Source organism: Syngnathoides biaculeatus, chromosome 20 (assembly GCF_019802595.1).
Source record: "Syngnathoides biaculeatus isolate LvHL_M chromosome 20, ASM1980259v1, whole genome shotgun sequence".
Lineage (NCBI taxonomy): Eukaryota > Metazoa > Chordata > Actinopteri > Syngnathiformes > Syngnathidae > Syngnathoides > Syngnathoides biaculeatus.
Window position 1 is genome coordinate 12811299 of NC_084659.1, and position 20491 is coordinate 12831789.

At 41.2% G+C, this 20491-nt stretch overlaps 1 protein-coding gene across 3 annotated transcripts; it reads right to left on the minus strand.

The window, feature by feature from the left end:
* Positions 1-89: 89 nt before the first annotated feature.
* tmpoa (thymopoietin a) lies at positions 90-19516 on the minus strand. Of its 3 annotated transcripts, XM_061806646.1 has the most exons (9): positions 19357-19516; positions 18915-19199; positions 10116-10233; positions 9781-9930; positions 8215-8354; positions 6535-6588; positions 4331-4465; positions 3971-4071; positions 90-973 (listed from the first exon to the last, which is right to left on the minus strand). In XM_061806646.1, the coding sequence occupies exons 2-9, from the start codon at positions 19155-19157 to the stop codon at positions 568-570; spliced, it is 1347 nt and encodes a 448-aa protein (XP_061662630.1). In that variant the 5' UTR covers positions 19158-19199; positions 19357-19516; the 3' UTR covers positions 90-567. The 3 variants fall into 3 exon arrangements, with proteins under 3 accessions (XP_061662630.1, XP_061662631.1, XP_061662632.1); XM_061806647.1 differs by lacking the exon at positions 4331-4465; XM_061806648.1 differs by lacking the exons at positions 4331-4465; positions 6535-6588.
* Between the last annotated feature and the right edge of the window lie 975 nt (positions 19517-20491).

Sequence of the window (20491 nt, forward strand, 5' to 3'; positions counted from 1 at the left end):
TTTTTTTTCTATGCATCAACAGGATCCTTGCACGTTCTCTAAAAAGGTTCCGGCAGCCTTCCACAATACTAAACGCACACGCAACAGAATGACATATCTATAGTTTATTGAGTAAATTCAATACTGTATTGCAATAATTGTGACATGAACACATCATGAGATAGAATGCAACATTATAAAGAGTTTAAGAAAACTAGAAGGTTTACATTTTATTTGGATAAGCCTTGAAAGCTGGCTCGAGTAAAAAAAAAAAATAAACAAACCCACCCATCTATTATCTACTGTGACAAGCAATGTCTCAACCACAGTAAAATTCAATCACGCCATGCAAGTTAAAAAATAAAAATAAAAAGAGATATTAGTGAGTCCATATTAGTTACAATATTTGGGGTTTTCTATAAGTGGCTGGCTTTGTTGTGCTCTCACATAATGGGCCAACATCGATTTGAGGAAACTGGTGAACAATGATCATTTCAGACCAACTATGAAAAAAAAAAAAAAAAAAAGATTCAATTCACAGATTGATTTAAATGTTATGAGCATAACAGTCCACTCCCACCGCATTCTCTACGCCCGGCCGCCACTGGCCACCTCCGAGTGATCCGTTGAAAACGGGTTGAGGGTGTTGGTTTCCATGGCTTGGTAAATAAAGAACAGGAAAGCCACCACGATCGCCAGCAAGAGCACCTTTTTCCACAGAGACATCCCCGGGGACGCCGCTTTCATCGCACCAGTAGGGGGCGGTGAAGACAGGAGTAAGGGTGTGCTGGACAAAGGTTTGGAGGAGGAAGACGAGGAGTTTGGCAAGCTGTTGACTCGGTTGATGACGCGACTCTCCGTGTACGAGGAAGAGCTGGAGTTGCTGATGGTTTTTGTAGCTTTGGGAGAGAAGTACGAGTTTTCGTCGTTCCAGAGATCGCTGGAGCGCACTGGGCGCCCGGCGGCTCCCCGGATTGGTCGTCTGCAAGTCGCTCTTAAAAAAAAAAAAAAAAAAAAAAAAGGAAAGATTTCTTGTTTATGATGTGGAGAATGTGTAAACAAGCAATGCCGTAAAGCACAGGTGTCAAACACAAGGAACGGGGGCCAGATCCGGTACGCCGCATAATTTCATGTGGCCCGCAGAGGCAAATCACATGTATCAACTTCAATGATTTTTGTTAAAATCTGTGCCAAAATTTAAAATTGTAAACGTTGAGCTATTACAAGCTTCGATTCTCGACTACAATCGGTTCTAGAAGCCGGTTCGAAAACCAATTTGTTTAAAAACCGAATAAACCACTGTGCGTGTTATGTTATTTCCGGGTTTATTTGGGGGGTTCGTTCGAATTGACAATTTCAAAGCGCGTCGTGGGTGGGTCAGCTCCTGGGTCCGCACGTGTTCTGTTATTTCCGGTTTTTTTTTTGGCGGGGTGGGAATTCACAAAGCGTGTTGTGGGTCAGCTGGTCTGGGTGCGCGCGGTCTGTTATTTCAGGGTTTTGTTTTGGGCGTTCGAGTACCGATTTCCGTTTGAAAACAGAAGCAAAAAAAATCTCAAAACTTTTGTTCGAAAACTGATTTGTTCAAGAACGAGGCTGTACTGTAGTTGGAAAACCCAATACTCTTGATGTCTGATTCCAAAACTATTTCATAAATTTCATGTGTCAATATGATGAGGCAGTTAAACATTTTTATGGTTTCACAGTCAAAATAGCCCTCTGACGGAAACCCTAAGTAATATGTGGCCCGTGAAAAAAATGTTTGACACCCCTGCTGGAAAGGCATTTAAATAGTGATGCCTTGGTTCTCGACCACAATCCGTTCAAGAAAAGGGTTCGAGAAGTGATTTCTCCGAAAACCGAATTGATGTTTCCCATCACAATGAATGGAAAAGGATATAATGTGTTCCAAGCCTAAAAAAAGTGGGTTTTTTTTTTTAAAGCTTGTTTTTTTTTTTTAGCTTTTCCTGATAAACTAGAAATACATGTATAGTTTCAATACTTTATATAATAAAATTTAAATATATTAATTTTTTTCTTAAAATGTATGCTTTAGTAGTAGAGTACGCTAGGCCTGGAGTGCATTGCTGTATCTGTAGCGACTCGGCCCCCAGTCTTGTAAACTTTTTTTTTTAATTAACAAAGAGTTATGTAATTTCAGTTTTTTTTTTTTTTGGGGGGGGGCAATCAAACAGACAATAACAAAACGCGTCATGGGTGGGTCAGCTGGTTTGGCCACACGCAATGTTATTTACCAAGTTTTGTCAGGGGCGTTTGAGTACCGATTTTCATTCGAAAACAGAAGCCAAAAAAAAAAAAAAAAAAAAAATCATTTGAAAACGGGGGTGTTCGAGAACCGAGATCTTACTGTATTGTGCTAATAGGACAGTTCAAATGTAATTGACAAACCAAACTTTTCAGATTTTTCCAGCTAAATTTTAGCCATAATTAATTTCTTGAAAACTGGATCAACTCGTGAACATTGTGCTACATTATCTGTGGTTTAACAGCTTTTTAGTAACAATATGATTCGTATCATGATTCATGTTGCTGATTTGATGCAAGTTCCTTTCGAAAGATGGGATCAAACGATTCAGTAGCTGGAAATCAATTCAATTACTTTCTTGCCATAAATTAAAGTACTTACAAAAAACAACACACATGCAAGTTGTGATGCCTCGTCAAACCACTAGGGGCACTACAAACAGTAGTGACAAGATGTGGGGCTTAGAAAAGGAAATTCAGAAAAATAGCGAAGAATGTGTGCGGTATGGACCCATCCATTTTTTTCCCCACCACAAACATGATTTTGACGTATATGGCTTTTTCTAACTCCCGCCATGAAAATCCTCTCGAGGGATTTGTTTTGGACAAGAACCAGGAAGTGACGTACAGGGCAGTAGCGCACTCAAGCGGACTCGTTTGTTTCTATTAGTTTTACCTACGGGAAGGTAATTCGTTGTTCCTTCGTGTTAGCCAAAATGTCTGCTCATTGTATTGCTGGATAGTGCTCGAACACACGGGAGGATGGCTTTACCCTTCATAAGTTTCCAAGAGACCTGGTTCGTTGTGAAAAATGGATTGCACAGGTGGAAAGGACGAGAGCTTCAGGTAGGTGTATATACAGCTACTAAAAAAAAATAATAGTTTGGGGCGGACCACGTAATCGGTCTCTCATAACGTAACAAAAGATCTGCGTACGTATGACAGGGGTGGTAAATGTGTCGACGTGTCTGTTGGCGCTGTGTTCGCTGATGCTGAGCGGAGGTAGTCTGGCAGTGATCCGTATATCATCTAAATATGGCTCGAAGCAATAGGGTAATATTGCCCTGGACACTTCACTCGATTGCGAGATATTTTCTTCGTTGAAAAGAGCTTCCGTGTCCCATAGTAGGCGGGCGGATGAGCCGGGGTGGCTCATACATACTTTCTGGGAGTCTGTTAATTTGAAGTGATCCGGATATCATCTAAATATGTCTCGAGACAAATCGGGTAATATTGCCCCGGTAACTTCACTAGGTTGTGAGATGTTCTTCGAAAAGAGCATCCGTGTCTGAGGGGGCGTGTCCCATAGTAGGGTCCACCGCGTGTTTTCAATGGCGAATCTCCGGGGTGACGTGACTGGCGACCACTTGGATGTCGACTGAGAGTTCCGCAACTTTGCGCATGGATGACGCGCTCTCCGCTCATATTTATTTTTTCGTGTAGACATTGAAGTGAAAAATATTATATGTATTTCTCATTTCAATATCTATAGGGATGACACTTGACCTTTAATGATTAACATTACAATGTATTTAAATGTATGTACATTTATGTTTCCTAATTTTGCATCATATGCACAGGGAAAGCCGCTTCACAGCAGATGGCTACAATAATGAGTTATGAATAACCATGAACCAAAATAACCAGTTTTCTGACAGCTAGGTAAGACACCTGAGATACATTTGTGGTATATAAAACACAACTGAGTACTTTGGACTCAAGTACTTACACGATCCCTGTTGGACTATTCACGTCATTGGAGAACAGCTCTTTCAGAACATCCTTCTCAACAACTTTGTGGGTTTGGTCACCAGCTGCTATCTTCTCCACCTACAGAGACACAGTCATTCATTTATGTTTGAAAAAAATGGCGGATACATCGACGAGATACATTTTTGAAATTGAATTAAAAAAAAAAAAAAAAAAAAAAAAGTGCACGTGTTATATTTGCCTGCTTAAATTCACAAATCACAAGGAAGTGAATGACTTAGTTAGAAGATGAACCCTCCCACACGCCCAAAATGATCGAATCCCTCACCGGGTGACCGCTTGGTGCTTTACAGTTACAGTAAAACGCTTATCGGCACACCTGCGACACATTGTTCTCCTTGAACGGCGACGACGTGCTCCTGCGCGCCTTCGCGGGGCTGCATTTGGACAGGAAGTTTGGGATTGTCAGTTGCCTCCTTTTAATTGGCCGGTCGGTTAGAGGTCCGAACTCTTCCTGCCGGAAAAAAATAGTGCGCGCGATTGCGAGCTTTAGCCTCCCAAGCTGTCACACAACTGCGGTTACAGAAACTCATCAACTGTATCCATAAGCATAAATTTATGTATCGCTATAACCCGGCCATATGCCATGAGAGGGTGGTTTCCCCGCCCAAAGAGACCTTTTTAGTTTTTGGTGATGTGCGGAGGAAATACTCTGGGTCCGTTCACGTTTGGTCATACAAAAATGCTTATATTGCCAAGTTCTCATTTATGATTACCGTAATTTCCGGCCTATAAGATGCAAGTTTTTTCACACGCTTTCAACCCTGTGGTTTATGCGGTGATGCGGCTTATTTGTGCATTTTTTGTTACGGCCGCAAGGGGGCACTCGAGGGGAAATGCTCAGAGTGAGACCGGTGGAATATATGTGCCGAGGAAGTGACTTTTACTGGTCCGGCCCTGTTAGCGCTGCGCTAGCGTTGTTACTGCGGTGTCTCAGTGATTTTTACCGATATGTTTTTTTTTAAGCGGCCCTGTCAGGGTGGCGCTAGTGTTAGCATAGTAGCGTTAGCGTTAAACTCTCTGTGTACCGTCTTTCTTTGTAAATATCTCGTGTTTCAATGTGGGCACATGTTGCTTCTCCACGGCTTCGGCCTATGTATGTACCAAATGGTATTTCCTTTACAAATGTACTGGGTGAGGCTTATAACCAGGTGTGCTCTGTAGGCCGGGAATTACAGTATATGACAACTTGACATTTTAGTACAGATTTTGACAAGATGTAAGGAAATTGACACACATGATTTGCCTTCGTGGGCCACGTAAGAATCATGTGGTGGGCTGGATCTGGGACCCTGGGCCTTGCGTTTGACACCTGTGATATAGAGAGACGTAACGGTGCCACCACAGTTGCCAAATTTAAAATGCACCCCTGAATTCCCAGCGCCGGCCTCGGATCCAAACGGTGACCAATGCGAGTCCTCATTCTTAACAGTTGAAATATAGCATGTAGAACTAAAAATAACGTCAATTTTTATTGAGCAAAACCTGGGGGTACGGTGGAGGAAGTGGGAAGCGTTGACCTCACAGTTCTGAGGACCCAGGTTCAATCCCGGCCCTCCCTGTGTGGAGTTTCCGTGTTTTCCCCGAGCCTGCGTGGGTTTTCTGAACCCAAGCTGGCCCCACCAAAGTCTTCCAAGTGTATCACTGAACCACAGAGCCAAATTCAAACAATGTGGAGTTCCCCAGGGATTAATCCCTAGTCCATTATTATTTATGTTTTATACAAATAATGTAGGTTGAACTGTGGTGCAGCTGGTAAAACGTTGGCCTCACAGTTCTGAGGACCCGGGTTCGATCCCGGCCCCGCATGTGTGGAGTTTGCATATTCTCCCCGTGCCTGTGTGGGTTTTCTCCGGGCACTCTGGTTTCCTCCCACACCCGAAAAACATGTAACATTATTTGGACACTCTAAATTGCCCCAAGGTGTTATTGTGAGTGTGGCTGTTTGTTTCGATGTGCCCTGCGATTGCCTGGCAACCAGTTCAGGGTGTACCCCGCCTCCTGCCCGATGATAGCTGGGATAGGCTCCAGCATTCCCGCAACCCTTGTGAGGATAAGCGGCTAAGAAAATGGATGGATGAAAAACCAAGGGGAGAGAGGCCTGGATTGTTTGGCAGAGGTCTCTGACCCTTCGGCTGGCTCTATTAAAGCACAAAACAAAATGGAAGCGCTAAAACCTGAAAAAAAAAAAAAGTACTACACCATGTGCAGAAAAGAAAAACAGTAGTATTTCCCATTGCATAATACAACCTCTTGATAGAAAAGTGGGACAGTGTGCCATGAATGAGTCAGCTGGCGTTCTACTCTGAGCTCTCGCCAAATCTGTTACGGGGAAAGTCACTACGAAGTAACTGTAGGCTCCCTATCATGGCATACAATTAAAAATGGATTTGTGGGGAGCACTGTGTTGACGAATTGGATTTTGTGCAGTGCTCAACTTATCTGTAGAGAGGAGAAATGAACTTGGGTGAATACTGAAATGTATTCCTACCAAAATAAATTATATACAAAGACAAAGCTGACCTCGAGCAGAGCTGTGTTGAGAAGAGCCTCTGTTGCCACTTGTTTATGATGGAGCTAAATGGGTTTCAAACAGAGGGTGATTGAACAAAAATGTTTTATGCTTTACATACTTTACATTATTTACTTTACTGTACATTCTTTCGTACAATGTCATTCTTAAAGTGGAACTAAACCCAAGATTTCCAATCTTTGCGTTGCACATTAAATGGGCAGCTTTATCAGCTGCTGTTTGAAAAAAAAAAAAAAACAACAACATAAGTAATAATAATAATGAATACTCTAGTACATAGTACAGTTAGACTAAGTGTCAATATACATCTGCGCTCTACTCATCAGTTTTAAATATTGAATCCATTAGAAACTGTCCAAACTATTAATCACGAAGGGGAAAAAAAACCCAAAAAACAAACATATACTAGTTTTCACATTATTTGCAGATTTTTTCATAACCCAATTTAACATTGCAGGGATATTAATAAAAAAAATTATATATATATATATATATATATATATATATATATGCACAATAGTGTCCCCAAAATTGTGTACACCCCTAAAAAAAAAGTAAATTCTTTTACATGTTAAAAATTATTCAAAATATAATAAACATCAAGTTCACAATTATTAAAATTTCAAAAAAATATGTAAACGTATTTGCTCACTTATTTGTCCATTTATTTATTTGTTCATTTATTCATAATTTTTTTCTGCCCATTTATTTATTTATTCATTAACAATATTGGGCACCCCTGGCAAGTTAAAAAGGATTAGGAAAAACAATTCAGCAAAACTGGAGTTGGTTGGTGTCGATGGAAAAAAAATTTATGAAAAAAAATGATTGAAAAAAAAAATATTCACATTATTGCTTGAATAGGTAAAACATGTTCATCTAAACAGCAGGAGGAGCTGCTCAGCCAAAACCAGTAACGCATGCAAGCAGGCAGGCCCACAAATCACACAGCAGGGTAATGTTTCTTTGCTGAAAAGAATAAAAACTAAGTGAGGAGAACGTTAAAGCAACAAAATAAAAGGCCTTTCTGCATGTTGAAATGTGGACAACAACAAAAATGGAGAGCAAACATCACGGAAATGCAGCCACCAAAAGAATGCCATGCCGTGGAAACGGGTAATCCGCATCATGTGCTCCGAGTCTGACATCCAGCATAGCTCAAAAGGAGATTTGAGACACAAAACCGCAGGCTCACTATAAACTGGGAGTGACTGCGCTATACTCATGTTGAAAAAAAAAAAAAAAAAACCAAACATGCACTTCCTTTGCAATTTGAGGACAAACCATAAAACCCAGATGTGTCCTATCCTGCCCGGACCAACGTCTATGACTTAATACTGAAAAACCCAACGTGATAATAGTGAACATCAAACCCTTTTATTAGGGATGTTGTGTTACTCTTTCAAATCAGCATGTATCATGCATATTTTGAGAATAGCAGGGCAGGCAAGCAAGTACAATAAGTAATCTTTCAATCACCATTTACAATTAAAATCTAACTCGAATCTCAAGTTTTTAGGAGAGGAACCATCGGGAATTTTATGTAGAATAAGTCAAAAAGTAACAGTACACGAGAACCTTTCCAAGTATTGACTAGAAAACAATACAAGCTGAAATGTGTTAGTTTGATGAAATAAATAAAACAATAATGCAGTTGTGGAGGTACTTACAGTCTTGTGCCCACTGCTGTGAGTGCGGGTCGTGACTGGGGTCTTCCCTCTGCTCCGAATCGGCCTGTCCACCACTGGAACTGGTTCAGGCTCAGGCTCAGGCTCAGCCACTGGCTCGGGATCCGGTTCTGCTATAACATCTAAAATAAATAAATAAATAAAAAATAAGTAATTACTGTAATTTCCGGCCTATAAACCGCGACTTTTTGCACACGCTTTCAGCCCTGCGGCTTATGCGGCAAATTTGTGCATTTTTTTCTAACGGCCAGAAGGGGGCAACCAGTGTAATATATGTGCCGAGAAAGTGGCTTTTACCGGTATGTTTTTTTTTTTTTTTTTTTTTAAACCGGCCTTATTCGTGCTACCATGTTGTTGCTATATTAAGCTAAACTAAGGTATTAAATCTTTGAAAACTCTTTCCGTCTTTCTTTGTAAATATCTTGTCTTTCAATGTGGGTTTCAATGGGACACTGGCGGCTTTTAAACTAGTCCGGCTTATGTATGTACCAAATGGTATTTCCTTTACAAATGTACTAGGTGAGGTCTATAATCCAGTGCGCTCTGTAGGCCGGAAATTACAGTACAAATAAATATTTAACCATTTTGCCACGTGAGATATCTCTATCTATCAAATAAAGCTCTAAGTACCACGCAACATCAAGAAAGGCGATTGCATTAAATTCTACAACACAGCTACAACTCTACTCTGCCTGTCAGAGCGAGCTGGCGAGTTATTATCTATCTCGCATAGCTTGCTAACCAGTTATCTATCTAGCATAGTGAGGTAGTTATTGTCGGTCTGTCATAGCTAGCTGGCTAGTTATCTATCTCGCATAGCTTGGTAACTAGTGAATATCTATCTTGCATAGCTATCTAGCTAGCTATGCTAGATATTGTCGGTCTGTCTGTCTGTTTGTCATAGCTAGCTGGCTAGTTATTCTCTATCTCACATAGCTTGCTCGCTAGTTCTATTTATCTATCCATCTATCTGTCAGCTATTAGTTCACTAATTATAATAATCTTAATAATATATTATATAATATATATAATGATAATAATCTTATTAGCTGTTAGCTATCTGTCTATCATAGCTAGCTAACTAGTTATCTGTCTAGCATATCTATCTAGCTATCCATTAGTTCGCTAATTATAATAATCTTATTCGATATATATATTATATAATAATCTTATTAGCTGTTATCTGTATGTCTGTCTATCATAGCTCGCTAACTAGTTATCTGTTTAGCATAGCTAGCTATTATCTATGAAATGCGGCTTTAAGTACCACCCAACATCAAGAAAGGCTATTGCATTAAATTCTACAACTCTACTACAATTTAGGGGTGAGCAATATGAACATAAAATAAAACAGATGGCTGATCATCAGCTTGAGTATTTGTACGCACGAAAATTTCTCTGTGCCTGCCTCAACAGCCCCCTGCATGCCACATGTGCAGCAGATTGTGTGACATATCAATAGTCTGGTTTCTACAAATCCCCTTTTGCATCAAAATTTGGTTTCAACCAATAAATGTCAGATCATACATCACGTAGTCATGTGCTTACCGTCCTCCTTGTCGCTATAGAGGTCAGATTCAGAGTTGCCATTTTGGTTCACTTGGATCTCTGTGACCACTATCTTTGTTATTGTTGCCTGTGCAGGACCGTCATCGAGTAGCTTCTTCAATTTCTTCTCGTACAGTTTGCGAGTTGATGCTGGAAAGATGAAGTGGGATGAAAAAACAAACAAATGAAAGCAAATAATAAATCAAAAAATTTGTAAACAAAAATATTCTACCAGGGTATATCAACTTATGAGCACAATTGTACACAACTGCAGTGATATAGTGGTGAAAGTCACTTTTATTACAGTTAATAATTTCCTGGAAATCTGGACTCACCCACAATTGGCCCAGCATCGACTCCATGCTTGAGCAGCTCATCCCTCAGGTATTCATCAGTCAGCGCCGCCACATCCAGCTCTTCTGTCTGAATCTTGTCAGTTTTCCTGGGTGCTTTCTGCAAAGAATATGGTAGCTTAGTTTCGCATTATTTGTATAGGACAGGGAAGATTAATCGCATTTGCAATAGCATCGTGATAGACTAAAACATGTTCTGCTAATAGCAAGGGGTGTGATTTGACAGGTTTATCGATTCAATCAATCAATTAAAAAAAACTGTGGTTGCTGAGGGTCAATGCAACCTTGTTTTATGAAACTCATGGAAGAGTGGAAATAATTGACGCACTTTATTTACATGACAAAGTGAAGGATGAAGACAGCCCATCACAAAAGGTCACAAAGCGCTGGCCTCACAGTTCTGAGGGCCTGGGTTCAATCCCAGCCCTCCCTGTGTGGAGTTTGGATGTTCTCCCGTGCCTGTGTGGGTTGTCTTCGGGCATTCCGGTTTCCTCCCACATCCCAAAAACGTGAAAAATTAATTGGACACTCTAAATTGGCCCTAGGTGTGATTGTGAGTGCAACAGTTTGTCTCTATGTGGCCTGGGATTGGCTGGCAACCAGTTTCAGCGTGTACCCAGCCTCCTGCCCGTTGACAGCAGAAACAGGCTCCGGCACCCCCTGTGACCCTTTTGAGGATAAGCGGCTAAGAAAATGTATGGATGGATAGCCGTCACTAACAAATCTCTCAATTATCCTATCAACTATTGCACAGAATATAATTGCCAAGCCCCCCAAAATTATAATTTTTAAAATGGGAAAAAAACAACCTAATAATTAATTAAAAATTATGCCTAATGAGGGATGCACGTTATAAATTCGGTGTAAAGAATTTTAAATTAAATTAGCCGCTGCTAAATAGTTAGCATTCGCGATTAGCATTAGCGCTTGTGCTTTTGGGATTAAAAAAAAAAAGAAAAGATAAAGTTTAGCCAACTAAAATGTTACGTTATATGTGAATTACACGAACAAAGTCTTAAAAATCATACATGCTAAAAACTTAAGTTTTAATCTTTGGCCTTTTCAAAAAGTTTTACACCTAGAAGATAACATCAAAACATTCACACAGAGTTGGAACAACACATGCCTTGACAGTTGTCGTCGAAAGGAATTTGACAACTACTTATTATTATACTATAATTATAGTTTTTAAAATACCCTGTTCAAGTATTCAAAAATATCATCATTGTTGTTTAAGTTCACTTTGAGACTTTTCAAGCTGCCCAAAACCTTTTGCACAAATAACACACCCAGCGTGGTTCGAGTTTGCAAGTCAAGCTGAGGAATGTCAAGTTTGCGATTCATTTCCTTAAGAATGTTGCCTCACATTTCCATTAAGTTACAGTCCTTGAACCCTTCCATTCATAATCCATTTCCAATGTTGACAAATGAGTGAAAATTTTGCTCTTACTCTTATATATATATATATATATATATATATATATATATATATAAAGACCTTAAGCCGCTTTCAAACAGTCTTCGTGGCAAATCGGTGGACAGAAGCATTACATAAGAAACATTTATTGACCTGCCCTTTCCAGCCAACTCTCGAACGGTGCACGGACAAACAGCTGTCACGCTTTTTTGCATTCCAGTAATTAGATTAGATCGGCGGCGCGTCTCGGGTGTTAAACTTTATACTCTACGGTGGCGTTCCACCGCTTGATACTATGCCAGAAATTTACAGTATAAGGCTCAACTTCAACCCGCCCACTCTACATCTGTACTTTATACACAAAGGAGGAAGCTGGGGATAAAAAAAAAATTGAGAACAAACAAACTAATGAATGAATCCAATTATCGTAATTTCCGACTTTTTTCCCCACACGCTTTCGACACTGTCATTAATGCAGTGATGCGGCTAATTTGTGCATTTTTTCCTAACGGCAGGAAGACGGCACTCGAGCGGAAAAGGTAAAAGTGAGACCGGTGGAATATATGTGCTGAAGAAGTGACTTTGATCGGTCCGCCCGGTTAGCGCTGCGCTAACGTGTTACTGACGTGTCTCTGTGATTTTTACTGGCTTTTTTTTTTTTTTTTAAACCCGTCCTGTTTGCGCAGCAGCACTATCGTTAGCGCGGCGCCGCTAACATTAGCGTGGCGGTGCTAGCGTTAAACTCTCTGTGAACAGTCTTTTCTGTTTCTTATAAATACCGTAATTTCCGGCTTACAAACCGCGACTTTTTTCCACACGCTTTCAACCCTGCTGTATATGCAGTGATGCGGCTAATTTGTGCATTTTTTCTAACGGCAGCAAGGGGGCACTCGAGCAGAAAAAGTACGAGTGAGACCAGTGGAATATATGTGGCGAGGAAGTGACTTTTACCGGCCCTGTTAGCGCTGGGCAAGCTGGCGTATCTCAGTGATATTTACCGGTAAGTTTTATCTTGACCGGCCCTGTTAGTGTTAGTGCTAGCATGGCGCTAGCCTTAGCACAGTGCTAGCATTAAACTCTTTCTGTGTAGCATCTTTCTTCGTAAATATTTTGGTAAGTTGTTTTTTTTAACCAGTCCTGTCAGCGCTGCGCTCGCATTAGTGTTATCGCTGCGCTAGCGTTAAACTCTGTGTACCCTTTTTCTTTGTAAATATCTTGTGTTTCAATGTGGGCACTTGCGGCTTTTACAAAGCTGCGGCGTATGTATGTACCAAATGGTATTTCCTTTACAAATGTACTGTGTGAGGCTTATAACCAGGTGCGCTCTGTAGGCCAAGAATTACGGTAATTGGACACTCTAAATTGCCCCTAGGTGTGATTGTGAGTGCAGTTCTTTGTCTTTATGTGCCCTGCGATTGGCAGGGTGTCCCCCGCCTCCTGGCCGTTGTCAGGTGGGATATCCTCCAGTACTTCTTGCGACCCTTGTGAGGACAAGCGGCTAAGAAAATGGATGGATGAATCCAATTTATGTGCAGATAGAGTGAATAATTGGAAGCAATTTAGGAACAGCCACAATGGTCAGGCCAACAAAAAGTGACTAATACAATTATAGTACATAACCGCAATAATGATATCACATTACAAAGAACAACATGGCTGAGATTTGCAAATTTCTGGGCAAGGTGCTCTTTCCACGAAACAGCAGTTTACATGAAAACCTTTTTTGTCATTCCGCTTAAGATAATTTTGATTGAATATATCTGGTCAACTGATTACGCGACGTGATCTATTTCGATTTGGTGTCTGAATATACGAAATTAACTTGGGCGCACTTTTTCGGGAATGTCACATCATTATCAAGATGGAGGTCCGTTGTCTATTTAGCTTAGCAGATTTTTTTTAAATGTTAATCTGAAAAACAAAAAGTGATAAAAACAACTTGATGAAAATGTACTTCTGGTCGGTTTAGCAAAAAGAATATTCCACCACAGTGAAAGTGAACTACAGAAATTTCCAGCCTACGAGCTGCGACTTTTGTCCACACGCTTTCAACCCTGCGGTTCATGCGGTGATGCGGCTAATTTGTGCATTTTTTTTCTAACGGTTGCAAGGGGGAACTCGAGCGGAAAAGGTAAGAATGAGACTGGTGTAATATATGTCCCGAGGAAGTGACTTTTACCGGGTCTGTTAGCGCTGTGCTAGCGTGTTGCTGCTGTGTTACTGGCGTCTCTCAGTGATATTTACCACTAAGTTTTATTTTAACCGGCCCTGTTAGCGTTAGTGCTCGGTTAGGGGTAGCATTACGCAGCGCTAGCGTTAGCGCTAGCCTTAAACTCTGTGCACCGTGTTTGTAATATGTTGTGTTTCAATGTGGGCAATTGCAACTTTTACACACCTGCACCGTATGCATGTACCAAATGGTATTTCCTTTAAAAATGCACTCGGTGAGGCTTGTAACTAGGTGCGCGCTGTAGGCCGGGAATCACGGTAAATGCCATTTCAGATTCGGCCTGTTTATTCGAATTGAGGTGTTTATTATTTGGAGCATTGGAATCGAAGGCTCCAAGTAAGTATTTAAACAAGTTCACATTTACCATGACAATTCACTTTAGAGCAGGTTGGGACACAGATGACAACAAAGCCTGTTATGATGGAGTCTGCAGGTCACTCGTGCGATGCTTGACGCCATTAACGTGCAATCTATATTAAAGTTACAAAGTTTCATGGTGGCGCAGCTGGAAGGCGTTGGCCTCACAGTTTTGAGGACCCGGGGTTCAATCTCAGCTCTCCCTGTGTGGAGTGTGCATGTTCTACCCGTACCTCGGTGGGTTTCCTCCCACATCCCAAAAATATGCGACATTAATTGGACACTCTAAATTGCCCCTAGGTGGGATTGTGAGTGCGACTGTTGTCTGTCTCTATGTGTCCTGCGATTGGCTGGCAACCAGGTCAGGGTGTGCCCCACCTTCTGGGATAGGCTCCAGCACTCCCGTGACCTCTGTGAGGATAAGCAGCTAAGAAAATGGATGGATGGAAGTTTCACGGTAGAGATACAAAACCACTAACAACTGTTATATTGCAGACCACAGTGAAAGTCAAGGCCCGGGGGGCCGTATCCGACCCGCCACATGATTTTATGTGGCCCACGAAGGGAAATCACGTGTGTCAACTTCTATGAGTCTTGTGAAAATCTGTACCAAAATTTCAATTTGTCATATGATAAATTATAATATTGAGATATTATAAGCATTTTTGTGTTACCAAACATGAACAATGGTTGAAAAAAAAAAAAACATTGCCCTTGACTTCTGATTCCAAAATTAATAATAAGATGCGGTGATAAATGATTATGGTTTCATTCATAACGGCCTTCTGAGGAAAACCAGAACTACAATGTGGCCCGCGACAAAAAATTAGTCTGACACCCCTGCTGCAGACTGAAGCAATCCACATCATGTAATTAACGTGGGAGCCACGCTTCAAAACGTTGTCTTACAATATTTCAGGCATTTACTCAGACAAAAACTTGGAGCTCCAAGTTTTTCGTAATCACAACGGTCTGTCTGAAGAGAGTGGGGAAAAGTGGAAGGCAGAAACCCGCCATGTTCCCTCCCCACTAAACCACACCCGAGGCTTTGAAACTTGCATAACTGAACGCTGATGTCATCGCTGGACATCAGCCCGCAAAGTCTATGGACTAAAAGTCTTTACAGTCCATCAGATTTTCCTCATTCCAACCTGGATGAGGTAACGAAGAGAAACAAATACCCAGCGTACAGTAATGTACATTTGAATTTTGTTTGAAATTGAACGCTTTGTTCAAAATTTGAATTGGGTACATATAGCATATGGCACAAGCTCAATGTTTTCATTCCTTAGCAAGTCTGCGTGGTTGGAGTTCAATTTCCCAAAACTACATTTCATAGTGTTCTCCATTGCCTGCAGTTTTCCTTCCAAAGGCAGCAATGTGCTAAATACATAAATGACATGAAACAGACATTCAGAACTGCCAGATTTTGTTCTATAGCCATTAAAAATCTCATTTTCATGATAGCTTTTCTCATTAGGTTAATGAACAGTAATAAAACATTTTTGCTATTATTCTTAATCAATGGAATCAATTAAATTAATTAATTAAAAATATTCTATCGTTAAATCACTGTAATAAACAATAGTGTAAGCATGGTTGACCCTTTTGATGTTACTATGCGTGGCTGTTATGTCTGCTAACCCCCCCAACCCCCACATGTGATGCATATGTATCAGATTTTTTTTATCATGTCTATATGAAAAGGATGATCCAGATTTTTTTCCTAAATCTGAACCAGGCCTCTTTTGTGCGCGGATATAAATCAGATATGTATCCATTGAGACTGCAGTCTGGATGCTCACGACGGGCTCATCTGACCCATGCGCCGTTAGAATGTGACAAAGGTCCCAATTAGATAAAGGACCATGCATCCATTTTCTGAGCTGCTTATCCACACTACACCTTTTTCATAAACTCTAGGTGGCTGTGGGATAATCCATCGATCCATCCATTCTCTTAGCCGCTTGTCCTCACAAGTGTCGCGGGAGTGCTGGATTTCAATCCCGACTGCCAACGGAAAGGAGGCAGGGTACGCCCTGAAATCACACTCACAATCACACCTTGGGGCAATTTAGAGTGTCCAATTAATGTTGCATGTTTTGGGGATTTGGGAGGAAACCGGAGTGCCCGGAGAAAACCCACGCAGGCACAGGGAGAACATGCAAACTCCACATTGGGAGGGCCAGGATTGAACCCTGAACTGTGAAGCCAACGTTTTACAGCTGCTCCTCCGTGCCGCCTGTCACAAGACCAATTTAAAAAAAAAAAAAAAAAGTTAGGCATGTCGCGATTTGCGGCACCGGGGTAAAAACAAAAACTAGATTTACAATGGGGGACAACTTGGAGAAGACAAGATGCTTTAGAAGTGCTAAATTTCCCAGAAACTTGACTGAGACCTACACAGTCATTACACTAAAAACAGGGGTGAGGATTAAGGACCGGGTCGGGCGCAAATAAAGAAACAAGATTCAAACAATCTTCCGAGATAAAGACTCGCCTTCTACAGCTCAACTCCACAGGTGTCTTTACGAGAGGATAAAAATCCATCACGCGACAATTCATACGTTTATATTCAGCCTTGCAGTCGGTATGTGAAAAACGTGAGGAATTCATTTTTGTGCAAAACATGCAACCCCAACGTCACAGATACCCGTGCGGCCTACAATCACACAAACGTGTGTACTAGTTGGCATAGCTAACGCCGTAAAACATCTGCAAAGGGCTTAATTATGGAGAAGCTCCACCACACAGTACTTAATTACACACATTTGGTGCAATGTGAGTATTTTATTGGACCTAAAAGACTTCCTCAATAAATCACCCATCAATTTGACATATCCTCACAAGTGTCACAGTCTGCTGGCGCCTACTTGAGCTGACTTCAAGCGAGACGGGGGACACGCCCTGAACTTGTCGGGGCACAAGTACAGAAATAAAGCATTCACGGTCAGAATGAATTTGGAGTTTTTGGGAAAGTGGATTTGTACGACTTTAAGTTAAACTGTCTCACTAAATCACAGGTGTCAAACTCAAGGCCCGGGGGCCAGATCTGGCCCGCCGCATGATACTATGTGGCCCGGGAAGGCAAATCATGTGTACCAACATTGATTTTTGCTCAAATCTGTAACAACATTTCAAATTGTCAAACAAATGCTAAAAAGTTCCCATATCGCAAGCATTTTTTGCTCCCAAACATCAATAATAGTTGAAAAACTCATCACGCTTGATTTCTGATTCCAAAACTAGGTCATAAATTTCATGAGTAAATGTGATGAAGTGAAAGCTTTTCACGGTTTCAGTCATAACGGCCCTCTGAGGGAAACAGGAACTACACATGTGGCCCGCGACAAAAATACGTTTTCCACCCCTGCTCGAAATGATTACTACCAAAATAGTTGCCCATTCATTTGATAATTAGATATTGATTCATTGATCAAATGTTGCACCTCTACTTGATTTTTTTTTTTTGATAAAAGTGACAAGAACAGTGGGGCAATTTTTCATTTACCCGATATGAAAGGAAGAGCTTCGACAAGAATGTTAAAACTGAAAAAAGGAATACACAGTTCAATAGTGTCATGTCATTATCCAAGCCGCCTATCCTCACAAGGGTTACAGGAAACCTGGAGCCTATCGGCTAGCTACGGGGGAAAGGTGGACCACACCCTGAACTGGTCGCCAGTCAGTCGCAGGGCAGATATCGACACAGTCACTGAGCGGGAATTGATCCCGCGCTGCCCGCACCAAAGGCAGGCGTACAACTACATCGTCAGTGACTCCCCGGTACAATTGGTAAATAATTTTTTACACCTTTAACGTTGACTTTTAAACCCGGGAACAAATTATCAAATTATTGTAATTAGCATTCATCTCCACGGGATTTCTTTTTTTTTCCCCTGACCAATTTGTGATTGTCTGTTTAGTTGATTTGGATTATGATTATTAAACATGTTCCCGGGTCCTCAGAACCCCCGCCTGTGTGGAGTTTGCATGTTCTTCCCGTCCCTGCGTGGGTTTTCAGGCACTCCGGTTTCCTCCCACATCCCAAAAACATGCAACATTAATCGGACACTCTAAACTGCCCCTAGGTGTGATTGTGGGCGCGGCTGTTTGTCTCTACGTGCCCTGCGATTGGCTGGCAACCAGTTCAGGGTGACCAAGCCTCCTGCCCGTTGACAGCTGGGATAGGCTCCAGCACTCTCGCGACCCTCGTGAGGATAAGCGGCTAAGAAAATGGATGGACGGATAAACATGGATTTAATAAAATCAGGTGGATGGGGGGGAGCCTCATGTGATCTAATCCGGTTTTTGGAGGTGCACTCAGTCGGCTTTAGAAGTCACACAAGTCTTTGCTTCTAGTTGTTGACTGAGGGGGATTATTACGGAGGAACGTCGACAATTTCGACTCAACACGAAATCGTGCACCGCATTTCACAAAAATCAATTTCTTGGAATGTTTTTTAACGACTATATGTCATGTCCGATATTTCGAATGAGTTAATGCATAGGTGTGAATTTTGCAAAGCGTTATCAAACCCGCACAGTGTGCAATCAAAGGAGGAGAACAGTTTAGCAGATGTGGAAATCATCAGATCAGGGCGAACACAGCTGACACGAAACTTAAGCAGATTAACAAATGGGGGCCATTTTTAGGGTAAAGTAAATTTTCATGGCAAAAAAAAATAATAATAATCTACAATTAACCAAAAAAGTCAAATGTACAGCTTGTTTGGAGTTACGAAAAATATATTTTCCCGAGAGGCTGGTAACTCACTCTCCCGGAAGAGCGACTCCTGCTGGACACCACAGGCGGCGGCAGCTCCTCGTCGCTGGAGAAGGCGTCCAAAGTCGCGGCGGCGGAGCGCTTCTTGTTCTGCGCGGTCAAGTTTTCCAGATAAAGCTGAACGTACACGTCCTTGTTGTGGTTGCCGCTCGGGAGCTCCACGTTGTGGGCCAGCAACTCGCTCTTAAGCTTGTCCTTAGTGAGCTGCGACGGGTCGTCCATGTATTCCGGCATGACGGCGGGTCGCGGCAACCGGCGTGAACTGGCTAGCTTACTCTTGAGCGGGGAAGAAGGGAAGATGGGGGGGGGGGGAAAGCAGGAGCTGCTGGTGAAAACAGAACAGCTAACTGGCGCCTCTTACTGGAATTATTCCGCAGAGCTTGTAAAACGTTCACAATGCGTCACTGGGTGATTAAAAACCGCAACTACTTACAGTTAGTCGCTTCCTTTCCAGTACTGCCCTTAAGCACGTTTTTCACCGAGTTGACCAGGTGCTTGTCGAAAAAAGTAGGAGGAGCCTGTCAGCCTGGGGCGTGACTTCCTGTCTGTGATTGGCTTCTAGGTGGACACGTGTGGCGAGAGTAGCGTTCTTATTGGTCCGTAGCAAAACAAAAAAGGGGAAATGAGCGATACATGACATGACGTCACTATACACTTTCAAAATGACTTGAACAGAACAGTATTTTCTATCATTTTACTTTATTGTACATGTCACCTGTCACACATTATTTTTTGCTATCATTTGTAAAACATACGTAAAAACAATACAAATAATGTAATTCCAAGTTAAATACAGGTATTAAGTCAGTGCTCCAACTTTTATCAATCTTTTTTTGTCAATTATTTAATTAATTTTTAACAGTTATAGAAGTTGTTCAAAACGTTGCCAAAGTACTTTTGAGTAAATGAGTAATCTTTTTTTGTCAATTATTTAATTAATTTTTAACAGTTATAGAAGTTGTTCAAAACGTTGCCAAAGTACTTTTGAGTAAATGAGTAAGTACTGGAAGTAAGTAACAGGCCATCCACTGCTTGTATATTTAGAAGAACATCATGTACTGTTCACTGCAAATGAAGCAGTCTTTAAACTTTAAGACAACCAGCAGTTTTTTATTATAATATATATATATATAATATTATAATAAAAATGTTTTATGATGGCGAGAGTTTTACCGTGGGTCAGATTAGTTCAGTTAATTCCGATCAAAATATTTGTTTTGAAATAAAGTACGTTGTGGGCTAGCTACATGGCCGTTCATTTAGTTCATTTTCATGATTCAGAACCTGCAGAACCTGTCTGAGAAAATGAAGTCGGCCAAAAGATCTCAAATCTGCAACAAAATGCCAAGATTGAGGAATAAAATGACATCTGTCAGTCTGGACAGGATTATGAAGCTATTTCCATATCTTTAGGATTCCAGTGAACCACGGTGAGAGCCATTATCTACAAACAGCCTCCAGAAGATTACCCCAAGAGCACAGGGACGAATCATATTACTCTTGCAATTAAAAATAATAGTAGTAATAATAAATTAAATTACATTTGGAATGACTTTTTGGAAGCATTC